A 20,128-nucleotide genomic window follows, 5' to 3' on the forward strand; every position below is an offset into this window, starting at 1 on the left:
TTTGGGAACAGGTATGATTTTGGCACTGGACAACTCAGGAACTGACTCTGAAATAGGCAGGGCATTGATCATGACAGCCGATGTGGTCACCTGGGATCCACAACACTACACAGGAACAGGAGCAACACCTGCTGGGACCCCGAACTCTGAACAGTCAAAGATGGCCAACTCAGGGGAGACAGTCAGGTAATGACTGATAGTGACATAGTCAGGTGGGTCCCAAAGTAAGGGAACTAATCAAGGTCCTCAGGGTCAGACAGGAAACTTGTTGGCTTGGAAACAGGAGTATTTGACATGTTGGTTCAAGACAGCCTAAATGAGGCCCTAAGCAGAAGGGCCCAATACTTCTGTCAATGCTTGATCGTTCGCACACCTTCTGTAAATCTAACTAACCCATTATCAACTTCATTAGAAATTTGACCAATGTCAGCCATTGTGCTTCTATGGTGTTTAATCTTAAAAGTAGCCAACTGACGATAGTGGCATACTGAACTTTATGTGCTGAAAACTATCAAAAATAAACCAGCAGACAATGCATTACACTACCAAGACTGTAAGTGTGATGCAATTATTATAAACAAGTTAACCATTTTAATTGCTTTTGGTTTGAATTGATTAATCCAGTATTAACTTGCCAGCCCTTTAACATGAGATTGGCATTGACATAATATAACATACATGAAATTTGGCCTGGTGGCCCTAAGCAGCCGCTTATGCCTCGGGCCGGCCCTGGTTCAAGACAGGAGGGCTGAAGGCTCACAAACTGGAGTCAAATTGGCTGGAGTGCAGGCTGAGGACTAGCATGCTGGAAGGTGGCAGCCCGGAGACTTGCTGACTGGAGTCAAGGCGGTAGGTTAAAAGGCTAAACTGGGACACTAGCTGGTTGTTAGCAGACTGAACGACTGGCGGGAGGCCAAACTTCTCATTCTACCTGCTGTCACCAAGACTTATCTAATAAAGGTTTCTTCCCCACCTGTTTCAACAACTCACCACTTTATCAAAATCCAGGGCTTTGATCAGATTGCAACATGCTAAAAGCTAATCACACACTTTAAGTTTAGGCCGCATAATTAGGTGGGGATGTTGAAGCAGAGTAAGGCACAAAAATGTCTCTTCATGTCTCCGCTGTGTCTGTCACTGTGTGATAGTGTTAAAATAACAGTCATCATGACAGCCACTTATAATTGTGTAACAATACTGTATGTAGTCAGACCTATACTATAATGCAGCCATCCACCAGAGAGCGATCAAAATGGTTTCGGCTTTATTTTGGGGGATCTGTCATGCTGTCAATTTTGTACTGCTTCACTTTGGAGAGCCTCAGACTGTAATTAATCGGTTCATGTGTGTGTACACTGCCATCTAGTGTGAAAGAAGCATGATACAAAACACAGATCCCGTTTATTCCACTGAAACACGACTCATATGCTCAAACTTACATGATTTGATTTTGTGTATGGCAGAACAGAGAGTGATTGGTCATGTTAAAATAAAAATGAATTATTAACATAGAATACTCCACAGCTTATCTATCTTATCTATCTACCGGTGTGGTGTTGTCTATCACGGCAGCAAACATAACACTGCTTAGTAGAATAACTCTCAAGTCACAAATACAAATCTATAGTATCACAACCTGATTGAAAAAGTTATTAAGTGATGATAATCATTGCACAGCACACTTTGCACAGACGAAACACTGATAAAAAAAAAGGATTTGTATTGCTTCAGGAATAAAATACAATCAGAATCAGAATCACACAGAATCCAATGATTTGCCTAAACCAGATTTCTGGTACTTGAACACATCACAGAAACAAACAGCATGCTGTCATTTCATACAGGCAATGCATTAATATATCTATGGTAATAATAACAAATGTGCAGTGTTACCACAGAAGAATGGTAGTACAAGATTCTCAGTGTTATTACAATAAATTATAATAGAAATGATTGATATTAAAATCAACCCCCACTCAGCATGGATTGCCTTAGTGCAAATGTTGTTATAATACAGTTTTAAAACTAAATGTTCCCCATCTGTGCTGACTTTCCTTTGCTAGAGTATATAGCTTTTTTTGGTCAAACTAAACGGAAACCCTTTGTGGGAATCACACTGTCTGTGTTTATTATGTGTGCTGCAGAGCATATGCAAAGACACAAAACTAAACATGAAATGCACATATGACATAAAACGCAGTAAGGCCCAATCCCATTTTACCCCTTGCCCCTACACCTCGTTTTTAATGTTCACGTGTAGGGGTAGGGGTGTTTCAATTCCCTCTGGCATCGAGGGGAGGGCTAAGGCAGAGGGCTAGCTGGCCCTCCAAACGAGATTTTTCAGACCCACACTCCAAACGGAGGGCTGTGAGATATGCCTTGCAAATCAGGGGCAAGTTGGCTGAAAAAATGTCCAAGGCGACAAAATAAACTCACAAATTTGTGTGACAACCTTTGTTCGGCGTTTCAATGTATTATGGTACTTTTCTTAATAAAAGCCATGAGGAAAAAAACGCTAGTTGCAAAAAATAAAAAGAGGCTAGCGTTATGCGTTATATTATTGCCACATATGTAACGTTATCAACTAGAATGATGTGCTGTTTCGCCGCTATAAGTTAAAAATGAGAAATGGGATTGGGCCAAAGGCTTCCATATATTCTCTGTCTACATTCCTAGACATGATAGCTACAAAATATATCTTCCTCTCCAAGTATGCACTACAACGTACAACGCAGAGGCGTAACGTACTAACAGTACCAGGAGACATGAGTTGGTGTAAAGAAAGAGCCCGCTCCTCCGTTGTGCATGCGTGCTTCCACGTGGGTCTCAGTGTCAGTACAGCCCAGCAGGGGGCAGCATTATCTCTTACACTATATGACACAGTCAGGGACATTCAGGCAAACCCCATCTCTCCCATTGTTTTCAATGCTTCCCACACACTGCACTACAGTCTGAATCAGGAGGGTCGTTGTACGGACAAGAGGAAGTGGAATCTGATCTGGTGTCAGTCACTACACACACTCCTCTTCTTTCACATAGAGGATCTCATGGGCCGAGCTGGGAACCTGGAAGAGTGAGAAACATACAGTACCAGGTGCTTAGACAAAAGCTGTTTCTGTATTGATACTGAATTCAATACCTTAAATAAATGAAGATTAGTTAACACAGCCGCTGTCAACAGTTGGATCACCAAAGCAACAGTACTTTACAAAGGACTAACCAAACTTAAACTAAAGGGTTAACTAATTAAAATCATAATCAACTAGTCTAATTTTCTTCCTGGCCATGATATAAGAATGATAATGCACTCAATAATAATAATAATACTCAAAACTGTCCAACATTAGATATTCAGCACCTTATAGATGGGACTTGATTTTCCACAATGGAGAGCTGTTCAGCCATTCACTGATCAGTGACATAATTTTTTGTTAAAACCAACAGGCAGGGAATCGGTTCGGGGTAGCATGTTAATGGTTGCAGGTGAATTTGTTTTGTGCTTGTGTTTTTGAGCTTTAAAAGTCTTGTGTCACACTGGCAGGTAATATTATATATATATATAATATATATATATATATATTATATATTTTATATAATATTAACTGTGAATATTAAACTGATTTTCTTAAACGGGTTCTGAAAATGAGGGACGGGACCCTGAATGATTCCAATCATTTCTACCAAATCGAAATGGGATTGCAGTCGTGTGATGTTGCCGGGCCACTGTTAACTTAAATGTTAACAAAGCACATCCACACAGTAAATAAATAACATAAGTCAAGAATTGAATCATGGATATTTGATGCTCTGGAATGGGATGCTTAAGATAATGTAAGAGAAATACAGTTCAGGTTAAGCTTCAGGCACTTACATAAAACAAATAACATCAGTTGAAATGTTAATCGTCTGTGGCCTCTCTACATTGAGATGTTGCACTTGAAATTTTTGACCTTGGAAACTGACAAAAAACAAACCTCAACTCGAGGTCCACTTTCTCATTTGTTCTGGAGCATTAAACAGTGTGACACAGTCCTCAGTAGCAGATTGATTCATGAGTATGAATGCCACAAAAAGTCTGAACATCAGCAACATCAGCCTGGTTTCACATGCTTTGCAATCGGTTGAAACTCTGCAGTGCATTTCTTCTGGATACTTTGCTCTAACACTTGATTATTTGTAATCCATAGTCATATACAAGGTACATTTGCTTTGATTCCGGACGGAATTGTTTTCTGATACCCAGACGATAAGGGTGGAGGCCTGATTGTGACTGATTTACAATTTGGAGAGTCAATATATCATCTCAGAGAGTCTAATGCTGCATTCACACCAAAATGCAAAGCAAATTTTACGGGTGATTAGATTACATACAAAGTCAATGCAAAGATGCAAATTTTTTCGTCACTGTCACTGAGTAATGCAAATGACGCGCGGTGAATAACGCGAAGACGCAAAATTTCCGTCGGGCAATGGCGTAACATTCCACATATTTTCTTTGATTTGACACCTTTTAAAAGCTTTTAAAAGGAGATCTATCATAAGTTCAGTCAGGTTGACTACTCTCATGCTTGCTTCAGGGGGAGTTCTCATTCAGCCTGCTTTTCATCCACTCATGCATGCGCACTCCAGTTTCTTGCTGTCATTTTGTCTATCCAATAGCATGGCAACACACCTGCCTCGTTAGCCTATCATCTCGCTGCTGTTTAAATATGATTGCTCTCCCTGCCGCTGGTTGCCAACCGCCATTAAAAATGACGAAGAAGAGTATACAACCAATCACGTTGTGATCTCTTAGCTGGTTATGGCCAAAGAACACAGCCTCAACCATAGCTCTGAGCAAGAGAAGCGAAATATTTCTTTGGCGCATTGTCGCATATTCGCAGGTTGTGTTTACTTGCGGCAGAAATTTGATTTTAGAAATTAGACCAAAGATTAGTAACAGAATATACTTTTTTACCCACAAAAGACAAAGTTGGAACGACTTGTATAATATTAAATGCACATCTCACTCATGATTTCTCGTATACATGATTAAATCATGTTTTTAACCCCCCCAGCCCCAGATCTAATTGAACTAAATGTGTAGTAGAGAGGTTCCTTTCGGTCCTTCCTTCACTTTTTTTGGCGACTCTAATATTACAGAAAACTAGTTAGTTTTTTCATGACTCTGCTCTTTACAGGGAGAACTTAGACATTACTGTCCAGCACTGTCATGTGCGGTGAGTAAAGTAGGGACAGATCTGCATCGCCATGATCCTGATGGACAGACATCCAGTGAGTAGGTCGACAACTACACACATCGCTGCTCACACACCCCTCACACAATCACACTGAGCAGCTGTAGAAGGCACCACCCCATGAAGGGTGAGGGTATAAATAAGTTAAGTGGGACACAATCAAAATGGTTATGTCCTCACCATACTTCATGTTCTGTTCAACTGTAGATAATCGAGCTCTACTTTACCTGGTTGACTCCTCCCACCACCAGGAGGCGGTCTCTGATGATGATGGAGGAGGCAGAGCATCGGGGGAAGCTCATGGGAGCCAACCTCTCCCACTTCTTCCTCTGAGGATGAAAGGCCTCCACTGTGTCCAGAGCAGAGGGCTCATGACCTAAACGATGTAGGAGTACATGTGAAAACACACAGGCACGCAGCAATTTAATCATTCATGCTTCCTATAAATCTCTCATGATTTATGTCAGATTTACTTGTATATCCAAATTAAGCTCAAAATACTGCAACTAATGTAACAGTAGTGGCTCCAAAACACTGCTATTTCTTACCTCCGTACTCATTTGTGTCTGCAGAACTTACAGAAAGACCAGCATTGACCTTGGTCATTTCATTCATCAAATTGCCATCACACTTTGTCCAGTGAGGGTGAGACTCCGATATTCGTGCACTGGTTTACACAAGGACTATTTCTCAAGTAGAAAGTACCAGATCCAATTAAAACTTTGGACATTGTGCTCTGTGTATATCTTAAGTAACAGATACGCTGTTGATGTTGAAGATGATGCTGTTGAATATTGTAAATCTCATTTTTTAATGCTGTTTCATTCATCTCCACTGGATTAGTTATGTATCGGTTATTTGGATGAAATGATCCTACAAAACAATTTGTTGATTTCTTTTTTCTTATTTATTTAAGTAGTTCAATAAGTTCCCTGCCTGCTGTGATACCAACACAAATGCGTTTGCATTTACGCTGCAAACTTCCTAAAATAATGCAATTGATATGACAAAGAAAAATGTAGGGATTCTCCTGAGGAACTGAGGTTTGGATTTTAAAATAAGAATGTAACAGGAGCTTTGACAGTGCTGGACTTTTATCCCATTGATTACACTGCCAGCTATAGACCTGTGCAACAGTTTGCCTCTTTGCTGTGCAGAAAAGCAGACAGCAAATGCTGGTGAATATAAAGAAGTTACAGTTGCTCTGCTATGTGTAAATTCTGTTTGGTCTGCGGGAGACAGATTTTTAAGTTTGAAAAATAGTTTTCCCTTCATTTAAGGATTATGAGTTGTCACATACATACAGAAAAATGTCACATACATTTGCACTTTAAGGTCGTAGGGATGGTCGATCAATTATGCTGCCATTAAGCAGCAATCATCTCCAAAGGAATTTTCCACTTAGCAGTTTTAAGCGATGTAATTATCCAATATAAAAATAGTCAAACATTGCAGAAATGCAGCTGGTGCTCGCAGATAAGAAAACTGGTACAGGAAAACATTGCCATGTTGGTAATGTGGGTTCTCTGATGCGTCAGTCAACACCATACAGAAAAAATGGAGCTAAACCTTTGGAAATCCTATGTGGCAGAGAGAGAGAGAGAGAGAGAGAGAGAGAGAGAGAGAGAGAGAGACAGTTTGGAAGGGATCAGGAAACAAAAGTGTACTGGAATTTGGAGGAGGAGTCACTAACAGTTAGTTCAGTTGTCAGAAGACAAATGCTTCAGCTAATAAAAAAACTGTAGTAAGTATTAAAGAAGACATTATGCTCATATTTAGGTTGATAATTTTAATTTGGGTTATAACTTAAAGGTGACATATTATGCTAAAATCACATTTTCAGCCTTTTTGCACATAGTTTTGGGTATGTGGGGTGCCTGCCGGCCCACAAAAAGTGAAAAAGAAACACAAGGTCGTTATTTAGTGGATTGGCTTAACCTTTCAGACGAGCTCTGAATGAGCCAGTCACACACAATAGCATCCTATTACGAAACATGAAGCTGCTCCTGGGGTAACCACGCCCCAACCTGAGAATCTCCGCCCTTGAACTGCGAGACACCGGAGAGCATCTACGCCATTGTTTTCCCTCGACAAGCGACGGACGGACCGCTAGCATAATGCCGAAAAGAGTTAGTAACGTTTGCCTGTTGTTGGCTGTACAGACCAACATAAACCTGTACATGGACTCCCAGCCTCAGAGGGCACAAGAGCAGGTGGATTGACTTTATTTTTGATTGAAATGTTCCACAGTCGGTGAAAAGCGGCCGCGAGTGTGCGAACCACTTTGTGTCGGACTGTTCTTCAAGCCTGGGCCAGTGCAACACCGGACTGGAAGAATAACTTTTTTTGCAAGATGGAGCAATTCCAACTGTCCGTGGCGAAGCTACAGAGGAGAGACATGTACATTTTTTAAGACTTCACCCTGTGTGTGTGTGTGTGTGTCTTCGTAGTGTTCTGCCTTGTTTATTTAGCCGTGGTTGCACAAGCTAACGCTCAGGTAAACAATACTTGTGTCGTTAATATTACCGGCATTAGTGGCCTTTAGCGGGGGAGACTCTGGCTTGGGCCACCGGGAATCTGCTCCACGTCCTTTAATGCGATGTGTTTGAGATGTAAGATTTAAGACCATGTGTGCCTCCTGTGTCTGCATTGTTAGTTAAGCCGCGTTAGCCTAAGATAGCCCTGTCCTCCGATGTAAACATCGCGTCTGTCACCGGAGTTACAGGCTTCAGTTACTTGCCGTCGCTGGAGCAGCCACATAACGTTGACGCTATGAGTGTTGGTTAGATGACGTGAGATCGAAGCCTGTGTCTTTTATGAGCACTCTTCAGTAACTGTCTTTGCTGGGTATCTACCGGAGTTAGCACCACAGCTACCGTGGTTAGTTTCTGTTGTGGGCTCCGGTACAGGGGGTGTTTTATTTCCCCTTGTATTTCAGAGTACATCACACCAATCGGCAACACCCATGTTCCACGGTTTAAAGAACCATGTATATTGGAGTTCAACCTCTTCAACCTCAGGCCCTGAGAAGTTGGCCAAGTGTACTTCACTGTTTAACAACATTCAAAACATCCATGGGCATGAAGACCCCTGCTTCCCCATAGACAAAGAAGGATGACGCCACCACAAAGCCTGTTAAAACAGAACCCACATTCAGTAAGTTGTAAAACACTATTTTATTATTACAAACATGATAACAAATTCAAATGAATAATAAAGAATTCTGAACATTTTAAGTAAACAACAAAGGTGGAGTCAGGAAAACACTAGAAAATGAACAATTGAATGAAATATTTTACAGATTTTGTGGGTGACTTGATGAGGATGGTGTTAGAGGACCCAGCACCATTTGTGAAGTAGATGAAAAAATCCCCACCCCCAAGGATCTGTCATCCCAATATGACAGGCCGTGAAAAGGAGGAAGTGGTCGCTCGCCACATGTCAGGCTTCAAGTCAAGGGGCGGTCGGAAGCCAACATATTGCTGAGCTGGATCAGGAAACTCCTGGCGGATCCGAAGGATGACGCGATGACGACCCTGTTGTGGCATCCCACAGCACCAACTGCGAGAAAAACAATGAAGCATTATTGCAGTTGCAAATTGCCTCTACTGCTATATTTTGTATATCTGTATATTACTGCTTTCCTTACATTTGCAAAAAATAAAGATATTTTGAAGAAAATTATTTTTCTAATTTCTTAATTTGTTCTGTGGATCCTGTCATATATTGAAAACTGTTATGAAAATCTAATAACATCTATTAATTAGAAAACTTACTGTTCTTCTGTTCTGCACCTCAGAGATCCATAGTCCATTCTGTAGATGTTGTAGATGTTCTGCAGGGTGTATAAGTTGAGGCAATTTGGCTCAAGGCCTGCAGCTGAGAGGAATTGGGACCTGAATCATTCCTCTGAAAACCTAATATGGAAAAAGGATAAGTTTTACAAGATCTAATAGAGCAAATAATGATTGAGGCAGCCGCCCTGCATTAGACAAATATTGATCAAAGAAGTAATGTGTGTTTCACTGTAAAACGGGTAAATACAAATTTGTTGGTGAATTAAAAATAAATCTGCTCAACTTTTAGTTCAATTGATTTAGTCAAAACAAACTAGATAACAAGCTATATTTTTTTGAAGGATAACTTTTTATTTCCCAACATAGGCAACGTAAGTTGTCTGATTAAAAAGAGTTGTGCGTCAAGCAATGCTCCTCTCTCTCTGCCTGTCATCCCCCCTCCCGACAGGAGACACGCCACACCGACAACAGTTTGGTGAGTGCTTCTGTTGTTGTTACCAAGTAGTTGGCAACATGATTTGCTAACAGACGTACCGGTCGTATTTCTTTGCAGCAGACATTTCTCACTCTGTGAGTGTTCTGATGCAGTGTCACACGTTTCCCTGACTACGGTAACATGCACTTCAGTCAGTCAGGTCAAGTACACAGTAACAATGTGACTTACCACTCTGAACCGTCCTGCTCCAGTCTCGGTTGAAAAGCATCAGGACTACCGGCTTGTTTTTCCTCTCTGTCGGTGTCAGACTCAGGATCAAACTGGTATGGTTGAAAATTCGCCATTGTTGCTTAGCTTAGCAACGTTTGTGTTTTTAGTTTCTCCGTGAGCCGGCCGGTTTGGAACGTCCTTGTCTAGGGAAGAGGCATGACATTTCGTACAAGCCCTGAATGCGGTTGACCAATCACAGCAGACTGGGCCAACTGGCCAATCAGATGCGGCTGAGCTTTTTTTGGGGGGGGGCGGGTCAAGAGTAAATCCAAGCATGACAGGCAGAGGGTGAAAAGAGCCGCTGGAGGAACGAACAGTATGAGAACACTGAAGACTTTTCTGAACATTGTGGCATGTAAACCTTTTCATGTGGTGACCCTTTTTTAAAGTATGAACCTGAATATGAGCATAATATGAGCCCTTTAAAAAGGTTTACATGCTCTAATGTTCAGTGAACACATCAGTTTTCTCAGACTGTCCCTTCCTGCAGCTCCACTTTCCAGCCTCAGTCTGGAACACTTGGTTTTAGCTCGTCTCTTTAGGCCACTCTGTTGTGATTGGTTAACTGCTTACAGTGCATATAGGAAGTGTCTGCCTCCACTCTCAATTTACCTGGCCCCTAGTAACATCACGGAAGTATCAGCCGGACAAGTGAAGAGGAGTTTCAGGAGCTCCAGGAGTAGCGTTTACTTTCAGGGACAGGAGCTCCTTTTACTCCAGACTTTGGGCTTTTTAACTTTACAGACCTTTTACATACACAAAAATATACATAAGACACTTGAGGAACGGGAAAAACTGAAAAAGTGTAATATATCTCCTTTGAGTTTTGGTTAGCAGCATCTGAGTAAATTGACAAATCCCCTAACACTCAAGTTTCACCCTGGAGCAGTGAAGGAGTCTCTCCTGTGCTTTGTGACGGTTAAAATAATGTCACTCCGCAACCTGACACGATAGAGGGATGGAATGAGAGAATACTTCTCTCAATTTTATTCTAAGAATTATCCAACAGCTCAAACACCAAGTTGTACAGAAACCTTCAGTATTCAAGTCTTGGCTGCTTCAAACAAGCAATATGCAGACTTGTTTGTGCTTTAATCCATAAAGTTGTTCAGACAGGAAAAGTACATGACTGCAGCAAAAATGAGTTGGAGCAGCAGAAGTTTTAGTTTACTCTCTTACGTCTCTCTTACCAAGTCCTCCTGCCGCTACCATCCGGCCGCGCAGGAAAGCAGCCGCAAAGTCAGCTCTCTTTGTTTTCAGTGCCACTGTCTCCTCCGACTTCAACCACACACCTACAGCAGAAGAGGAGGAACAAGAAGAAGGAATTCAATTTTTTTTTCAATTCAATTTTATTTGTATAGCGCCATATCACAACATACATTGTCTCAAGGCACTTTACATAGTGAGGTCAATATTACAATATTACAGGGAAAACCCAACAAATCCCACAATGAGCAAAGCACTTGGCGACGGTGGAGAGAAAAAACTCCCTTTTAACAGGAAGAAATCTCTAACAGAACCAGACTAAGTTGTGGGCGGTTATCTGTCTCGACCGGTTGGGGTGAGGAGAGAGAGGAGGAAGAGAGGAGAGGTGGGCAGAAAGAGGGTGGGAGGTGAGACTGTAGGAGAGAAGAGAGAGAGAGAGAGAGGACAGTTGTACAACCGCCGCTGTAATCTCTACCAGACTGAAGAAACTGGAGTGAGTGAATATATGTGCGTGGGTGTGCAAGTTAATAAAGTATCTGACGTGAACTGTAGTCCATCTTCAGCTGGACAGGATGCTGCTCAAAATGTATCCTAAGAGTGACCTTGCACAAACAGGTCATCCACTAGGCAGCTGCACGCACACGCATGCACACACACACACACACACACACACACACACACTTGGCAAGGCCACACAAAGGTTATAACAAACACAGTCAACAAACAGACAAAGAGGGGACAGGAGGGCTGGACCAAAGGTCAGACCTCTCCTACAGTACAGTAAGAAGGAAAGGACACTTTAGTTTGCCTGTTGGCACATGATTTTTATGACTGAACTTTAATTAACTGATCTAAAATGGTGAATAATAAGAGACTGACACTGATGTTGACACGATCACTTTCTGGGACTGCTTCCTATTGAGCATGGACCGGAATAGGGGGTAGGTCTGAAGGTCTAAAGTTTGCACAACAGCATTAAAATTCATCTCATACAGTTCATCTGAGAAGCTGCAGAGCCGACAGGTTAACTGCTTATAGTCAGACTGTAGGAGGTAGAAGGTTGTTTCTGTCATGATCTTGTGTTCTCATTTCCTGTTTTATTTTGAATTACTTCATTGTGTTGTTTCACTTCCTGTCCTCTGTCTAGTTTCTGGTGTCTTGTTTTTTCCTCTGTCTCCTGCCCCTGTGATTGTCTGCACCTGTTCCTAATGTGTCTCACCTGTGTTCTAATTGCCCTGCCCTCCTTGTGTGTATTTAGTCTCTGTGCTTCCCTTTGTCTGTTGTTGGATCGTCTGTTTTTTCATGTTGTCTGTTCCTGTCTGTTCCTGCTATTTGCCCCGGTCTGTTTCTGCATTTTTCCCCCTGGCTCCAGTATTTGGATTACCTTTGTTTGCTACATTTTGTGGACACCCTTGGTTTGATTGTTTTCGTTTTATTATTAAATATCCTGTTTTTTCATCACTTTTGCATTTGGGTCCAGTTCCTGCTCAGTCGTGACAGTTTCACTAAAATGAGAAGACAACAATATAAAATCCTTCAAAATCTGATGCATATTTTAATTTAAAACTTTATTTTATGCATAAATCTTTTCATTAGGAGTCGTGTTGTACGGTTTACAAAAATGTAGGTCCTTTTACGCTGCAAAAGTTAATTTTTTAAAATTTCAGGTCAAATGTGTAAGCGATTGAGAGAAGGAAATGTATAATTTGTCTGAATATCCACAAGGTGGCAATACTAGCAAAGTCAGACACTTGTGTGGCTAGTTCACATTCGCCTGAGCGTTCATCCCCGTTGATACAGTGTGAGCCGCAGCTTTGACTCAGAGAGAGAAACGTGCCTCTCAACATGTCTACTACTGAGTCTGACAACAACACCATGTCATCTTCAATAATAAAACCTCCACGCCAAGTGCTGGTGGACAAAATCTAATTTGGATCTACTTGGCCAATAGAGACGATGCTGATGGGGAACCAGGCAACATAACGGAGCCTGTATACGTGCTAAAACAGTATCGTGCAAGGGAGAAAACGCTTCGTCTCGGAGTACAAAACCCTACAGGTTGGCTATTAGCTAAATAGCATATGGATACTAGCTACATGTAACTTCTAAACAACGGTGGCTGGAAACAGCCAGTTGGTAGAATGAAGCTGTTGGCGTGAGTCAGAGAAGGGTTGGTAGTAATCAAATGGCTCGAATTCAGCAGATAATCAAACTGCGACATGTAGCCAGGAAACCCTTCTCACTTCCACGTGAGCTACACAAGACGCGGCCTTGTTTGAGACTTGTCCATCAATCTATTACAAGGTTGGTAAACTGGGAATTTGTGTGATCGTCCCTTTAAAATTCTGCTTCCGATCTTAAAGGTATCAAGCTTTGAATCAGTATCATTTCAGTTATGGATGTTGTTTCCATATTGAGTTTTGTGATGCTTAACTTGGTATCTGTATCAAAGTTGTGGTATCGTGACAACACTACCTAGTGGAGTTTTTTGGGCTGCTTGTAGCTTGCAGCGCCATACTTCATTCACTGTTGTGACTGTTGTGGAGCATTCTATGGCTGTTTGTGATATTACACAGGCACTTTATTAGAGTCTTCATGCAACAAACACCCTCTGGAAGCTTTGTTCCTCTAATTAGCAGAGAGATTCTGCTCTTGCCATGTCTGGTGTCTGGTGACAGTCCGTGGCCCTTGTTCATATTCTATAAATGCTACTGAAGCGCTCAGTTTGTTTAATTCACACTGGCTCTGACCTCCAGTAACCCTCTCTGTCGTCTGTCTGTCAGGACAACGACCTTGTCTTCTACAGGCTGACCGACAGAAATTTACCGAGCAGCAGGAAGAAATCATGCATTGCTTTTATTTATTGATTCACTGATCATGGGCGGGGGAGTCCAGAAAAGTTCACAGTGACACTGGGAACCTTCATCAGTCATAACAGATAACCTCATTACAGATTCAAATATTTGTCTGTGGAGATTATGCTTAAGTGAGAGTGCCAGAGGGGAGAAAAAAAAGGGCAGCAGGGTGACGTATATGTCCCAGAGTTCTCCTGCATCGAGTCAATTGATAAAAAGGAGATGTATTGATGACATCAAATGTCAACTGTGCTTCCAAACACGTTTTGCTCTTGGATTACCTTTTAGGCTAGGGGTATTCAATTAAAATTCAAGGAGGTCCAGTTGGAGAAATTTTCCTCAAGCAAAGGTCCGGAACCATAATGTCATCATGTCTAACTTGCGTTATGATTCAGTGCCATATTGAAGTATGCTGGGTGCCTAATTATCAACATCTAACTGTCAAATCGAATAAAGAAAGAAGGCCTGCAATTCAATATCACTTAAACAATGTTAATTGTCAGTTTTCATATTGACCTGGAGGAATCGCAAATAACAAGTATTCTAATAATGTTCTCTTCTCACTTCAAGTAAAATAAGAACAAATCATACAGCTTTGAAAATGTGCATCTTTACAGTCTCAGAACACAAAATATGGATGGAGTAAACAGAACACTGAAATAACAATATTCTTTCACACTCAATTGCAATTTGTGAAAAAAGGGCAGAGGGGGATCACTCAACCGTGTCACAGGGCGGTTTTCGAAACCCCGACCCCCGGCATGGGAGACGGGCGCACTACCAAGGGAGCTAAAACTTGTGAGGGATAGCATTAGCCGCTAGCAAGCCTTTTAACGTGTCCTTGAGTGAGGTCTACACACACTGCACAGCACAGCACTCGACTGTCCCGACCACCGTTACACATACACAAAACAACGAGCGCCAGGGGGGCAGAAGAGGTGTTGGCTGCAGTAGTGAATGTGCGGTGCCGGTTGCGGTCTGTTTTAACATTATACAGTGCCTTAAGTTAAAAGAGAATTCACGCTGATACGGAAAGTCAGGGGGTTGGTCCCGGAGCGAGATGGCGCTTCAGCCCTGGAGAAAGTGAAACTTATCCCCTGCTTCCCGACTACGCTGGACGCCAAGCAGGAAAAGATCAACACCACTGTACTGACGCTAATGCTCCACCAGTAAAACAGAAACGCCAATTCAACATTTGCTAATTCTCAATGATGTATCAGTTGTGGGTCCGGGTCGGGATAGGACGGCGTCTTGGTCCAGATCCGGACCGCGACCCGCCTATTAGTGACCCCTGATTTAGGCTCACTGAATGAGCTGTGGATGTTCACATGCTGATTTGTGTGATCATGCATTATAACACAGCTCATGTGCTGTTTGTTGTCAATTCTTGCTTCAATTAAAAAAAATAAAAATGTGTGAAAGTGTCATGTTTAGTTCTGTCCACGTTGGGGTGCTCAGTTGGTTGGCAACTTTACCAACAGATGCCACCAGAAAATTACAAAAATTACACACTGGGGCTTTAATGATAGTGCTGCAGTACACTGTGAGGTCAAAGTTTGCCACTGCTTTGAGGAGAATTTATCATTTTGCTTTAGAATGGTCATTTACAAACAAAGTCCCCTTGCATCCAAAAGTCCTGACCTACACATTGGCCTGCCCTCCGTTCAGTTTGAACGTCAGTTACCACCCTTATTATTTCCACTCCTTCTATGGCAGATATCTCAACCAACCAGTGGGAGCTGTTCGTACAGCAAGGCAAAAATGATCCCTCAACTGCTTCGCACCCACACTGTTAAATGTTTTCCCTGTAAAAAAACACATTAATCAGCTGGCAGCAGGGTTGCCTTTATGTTACTGTAACATTAACATTTATCTACCGTCACTAAAATGTACAGTTTTGCACTGTTATTCAAAAATACAGTATGAACTTGTTTTTTATTGTTTTCACAGTATTTTACAGTCAACTGCCTGGCTGGCTGTTTTTTTATTTTATTTTACAGTACCTTACAGTTGACTGACTGACCGTTTACTTTTTTTTAAATACATTTTTTATACCTGAATGAATCCAAATGTAGGTTAAATACACATGAATAGTCACACTACATATGAGTAAAGAAACTTTTGTTAAGAAAAAGTGTAAAATACACTTTTACTGGTTGTAAAAAACCCGGAAATCTGGCTACAAGCACAGAGCACAAAATATTCTTTTCAAGTCAAGAGCTAAATCAAAGATTTTTTAATTAAATAATATTAATGGGGGGGGGGAAATCACAACCTCTTATTGTATTTTACTTTTTCACATGCGGAACAATTGCATATTAAACTAGTACTAACAAAAACCTGGGCCAAAACATTGGTCAATATAATGATGTTTCAAAACAATTAAAACTCAAATTAGAATTTTACAAACACCACCATTATATAATTTCCAAATACAAACTGTACATTCAGGCTCTAACAAGGTACTTAAGTGTAAGTGCAGAAGTCCAAGAGTTGAATGATGGCAGAGGAGTGACTGACTTCTGGTCCTCTTAAACCACCTCTGACTCTGTGCAAGAGAGAAAAAGAAAGAGAAAGAAATTAGTTCAAAAGAATTAGAGAAATCTGGTGTTTATACAAATGTAAGTGAGTTATTCAATAACAGAATGAATGAAAGGCTTCATGTTACTTCAACTGATGTAGTGCTTTTCATTGGTTTACACTGTAAAGACTATTATGCTTTATTCACTGGTAAAATATGTGTTCACAAGGTAACTTAGACATGAAAATGAGCTTATGTTGTCTGACTAAGCAGTCTATGAACCTCTAGCTAGCTGTCTAATCCATCCATGATGACACATGCACATATTCGATAATGCAAACAACCTGGAAACATCACTGATAGACGTTTCACTGATTTATGGATTGAATAAAATATATACTCACCAAATAATTACACAGATGGGGATAGATGATGAAAACAAGGGATTCCAGCTGGTGAATTTTCTCTTCTCAGAATGCAATAAATACTCTATGACACTTTTATTTAAGTTACTCTGCAGTATTTTAGCAATACATCATCAAAAACACATCAATATAGTGTAATTTTACAGACTGTCATTTTTATTTACAGTAAAGTGCTGTTTTAACAAATAACTGTTTAATACTGTTGAAATCTTGCTGTAAATTTACAGAAATCATTTACAGTGCAGAACATTCCAACCTTGTCGGTTACAATCAGGTAAGAATCGCGGCTCTGCCGATCTCCCTACCACCTCAGCAGGGGTTGTCCAACCCTTTTCTCCATCCAGCGTAACTCTGACAGTCTGTCCTGCATGCATTTCCGGAAGCGGGCGGATGGAGTGTCTACGGTTGTAGAAATGTTTATATGCCTTTTTTGCCTTGGAGTCCTTTATCTGCACCTGGTCGCGACTGATAGGAGTGGCTCGCAGTCTCTTCTCCAGTGTCGGGACCGTGGTGCGGATTTGCCGTCCCATGATCAATTGAGCCGGACTGGCCACTGTCGCCGTGATGGGTGTAGCCCTGTAAGCACATTAGGGCCATGTATGGGTCTGGCTGTTTGAGGACGTGTTTGGCTGCCTGCACTGCTCTTTCAGCTGCCCCATTTGCCTGGGGATAGTGGGGGCTGGAAGGCGTGTGAGTAAACCCATACTCCTTGCTGAAGTCCTTAAACTCAGCTGATGCGAACTGCATGGCATTGTCGCTGATCAGTTCCAGTGGTATTCCCTATCTGCCGAATATGCTTTTGAACTGTTTAATGACCTGAAAGCTTGATGTTGAGAGTAAATGAGCCATTTCAATTTGGCGTGAATAATAGTCAAATTACTATAAGGTAATTTTTCCCTTCCAGCTCACACAGGTCTGCTGCGATCCTCTGGCAGAGGGGTGGTGATGAGGGGCTCTCTTTTCTGCTGTGGTTTGTGCTCGATACAGAATGTGCATCTCCTCAAGGTCCCTTTAATTTGCTGCTGATCCCTGGCCACCAGACGGACATTCTGGCTCTCTCACGGCATTTGGTCAGGCCCTGGTGGCGCTTATGGATTTGTTTCAGGACGTTGGCTCTCAGCCGTGCTGGAATAACGATTTTGTCCTGATACAGCCCAAGCCCATCTGCCTCAGACAGGTGATTCCTGGCAGCGTAGAATACGGATGAGGGTGGAAACACAGCCATCCTGCATGGCCAGCCGTTTAGTATGCAGCAGATGATCGTCTGGAGGTCAGCGTCATTCAGTGTAGCATCCCTAATTTCTTTGAGCTTGTCAGAGGACATTGGTTTGTTGGTCATGTCTTGGTCTGTCTTTGACTCTGCTTGTGCTCAAAGGACTCCTGGATAGCGTGTCGGCAACGATCAGCTCTTTTCCGGGAACATGAACATCAACAGGCGCAGCAACAGTCTCTGGCACCGTATTGATGCTTTGTCCAGATCGTACGTATTCATAAGCGGTACTAGTGGTTTATGATCCGTTTGGAGAACAAACCTGTCCAGTCCCTGTATGTACCGTGCAAATCTCTCACAAGACCACACTGCTGCTAAGCACTCCTTCTCGATCTGGGAGTATTGTTTCTCTGTCTCAGTCAGTGTACGTGAGCAAAAGGCCACTTGTCTCAGCTCCCCGTCATGATCCTGCAGCAGTGTGGCTCCCAAGCCGTAGCTGCTTGCATCTGCACTGACGACTGTTTGGCGATTGGAGTCGTAATATGCAAGAGCTGGTGCTGACAATAGCATAACTAACCCAGTGCTCGTTCCTGAAGCTCACCCCATGCCCAGTCACTCTCTTTTCTGAGCAGCTCTGTGACTGGGTGTATTGCGTTTGAAAGACCTGGCAGGTAATTAATGAGTCCTAGCACTCGGCGTAACTCACCAACATTAGACGGGCTCGGCATCTCTGCGATTGCTCTCACTTTGCTTGTATCAGGCTTTATGCCCTCGGCACTGATTAAGTGTCCAAAGTAGCATATGTCAGACTTGCCGAAACTACACTTTGCTTTGTTAAGCTTCAGTCCAGACTGCCTAATGGTCTTCAAGACTGCGTTCAGATGTTGGTTGTGTTCCTCCTCGCTCGACCCAAACACCAGGATGTCGTCCATCACAACAACAACTCCGTCGTGACCCTCTAGCAGGTTAGTCATCAGTCTCTGGAAGATTTCTGGGGCTGAGAAATCCCAAATGGCAAGCGTCGCAAGCAAAACCTGCCCATGAGTGTGATGAAGGTGGTCAGTTTTTGACTGCTGGGGTCGAGAGGAATCTGCCAGAAGCCATTCGACGCATCTAGTGTTGAAATCACTTTGGCACCGGCCAGCAGTTGGGTTTGTCCTCCAGCGTAGGCAACATGTATCTCTCCCTATTGACTGCTTTATTCAGGCGCTTGAGGTCGACACACACTCTAACCTCATCCTTGTTCTTTTTCTCTGCAGGCACCATGGGAGCACACCAATCAGTGGGCTCAGTTACATGCTCTATGATGCCCAAAGCTAGCATGCTTTTTAGCTCGGCTTCGACCTTGGGGAGGAGGGGAAAAGGCACCCGTCGAGGCGCTGCTGTTAACGTAGGGCTTGGCGTCCGGGCTTAGCTCGATCTTAACTGGGTTAGAGTTCAAGAGCCCTATGTCCCCAAATATTTCGCTGTACACTTGTGTGTTGATCGCATTCACTCTCATTACAAGGCCCATTCCCTTTGAAACACTTCCCCCTAATAGGTTTTGTGCTTATGGTCCTTCGATAACCATCACCCAGTATTTATATTGCCTTCCTTTGTACTGGCTAGAGGCAATGAATTTTCCCGATACAATTTACCTCACCTTCCTGCATGTTTTGTCGTGTGCAGGAAAGAGTTCACCTTTCCCATGCACTCTGTTGCAACGTGAACAGTTCTGTTTCGGCTCACCCTGTTTCGGGCTGTTCTGCCAGTGACGTTCACCATTGCTCTTCGTCCCGCTCATTTGTTGCTGCATCCTGCATCTCACTGCATTCACTGAACAGTTGGCACACATGTCAACACTCTGCTTTTTGATCTGTTCACTCTGCCGTGCTACCTGGATAGCTTTCTCCAGAGTGAGATCGGGCGGGCTCCAGCTGCAGTTTTTGAGACACATCATTATCTTGAATGCCGATGACTATTCGGTCCCGAATCTGCTCATCCTTGGTCATTCCAAATTCGCAAATGCTGGGCTAACTCGTAAAGGTTTCTCACGAAGGCTTCTACGGTCTCACCGGGCTTCTGCACACGCTTATGAAAGCAGATGCGGTCATGAACCACACGACCCACGTAGTCTGGTGCGTTCCAGTATATCGGTACTTTTCACTACAGTTCCTCCTTTCATAACCGAC

General features: G+C 42.5%; 1 protein-coding gene across 5 annotated transcripts in view; it reads right to left on the minus strand.

The window, feature by feature from the left end:
• Positions 1-1,382: 1,382 nt before the first annotated feature.
• klhdc8a (kelch domain containing 8A) overlaps positions 1,383-20,128 on the minus strand; it is a 78,912-nt gene continuing 60,166 nt past the window's right edge. For 4 of the 5 annotated variants that reach the window (XM_035631843.2, XM_035631844.2, XM_035631845.2 and 1 more), the window contains 3 exons: positions 10,931-11,032; positions 5,465-5,613; positions 1,383-3,065 (listed from right to left, as the gene is read on the minus strand). In XM_035631843.2, the coding sequence (XP_035487736.1) occupies positions 3,012-3,065; positions 5,465-5,613; positions 10,931-11,032 (305 nt within the window). In that variant the 3' untranslated portion in view covers positions 1,383-3,011. Of the gene's footprint in view, positions 3,066-5,464; positions 5,614-8,394; positions 8,799-9,013; positions 9,155-10,930; positions 11,033-20,128 lie in introns of those variants that run through there. The other variant, XM_035631846.2, reaches the window with a different exon arrangement.

Source organism: Scophthalmus maximus, chromosome 6 (assembly GCF_022379125.1).
Source record: "Scophthalmus maximus strain ysfricsl-2021 chromosome 6, ASM2237912v1, whole genome shotgun sequence".
Classification (NCBI taxonomy): domain Eukaryota; kingdom Metazoa; phylum Chordata; class Actinopteri; order Pleuronectiformes; family Scophthalmidae; genus Scophthalmus; species Scophthalmus maximus.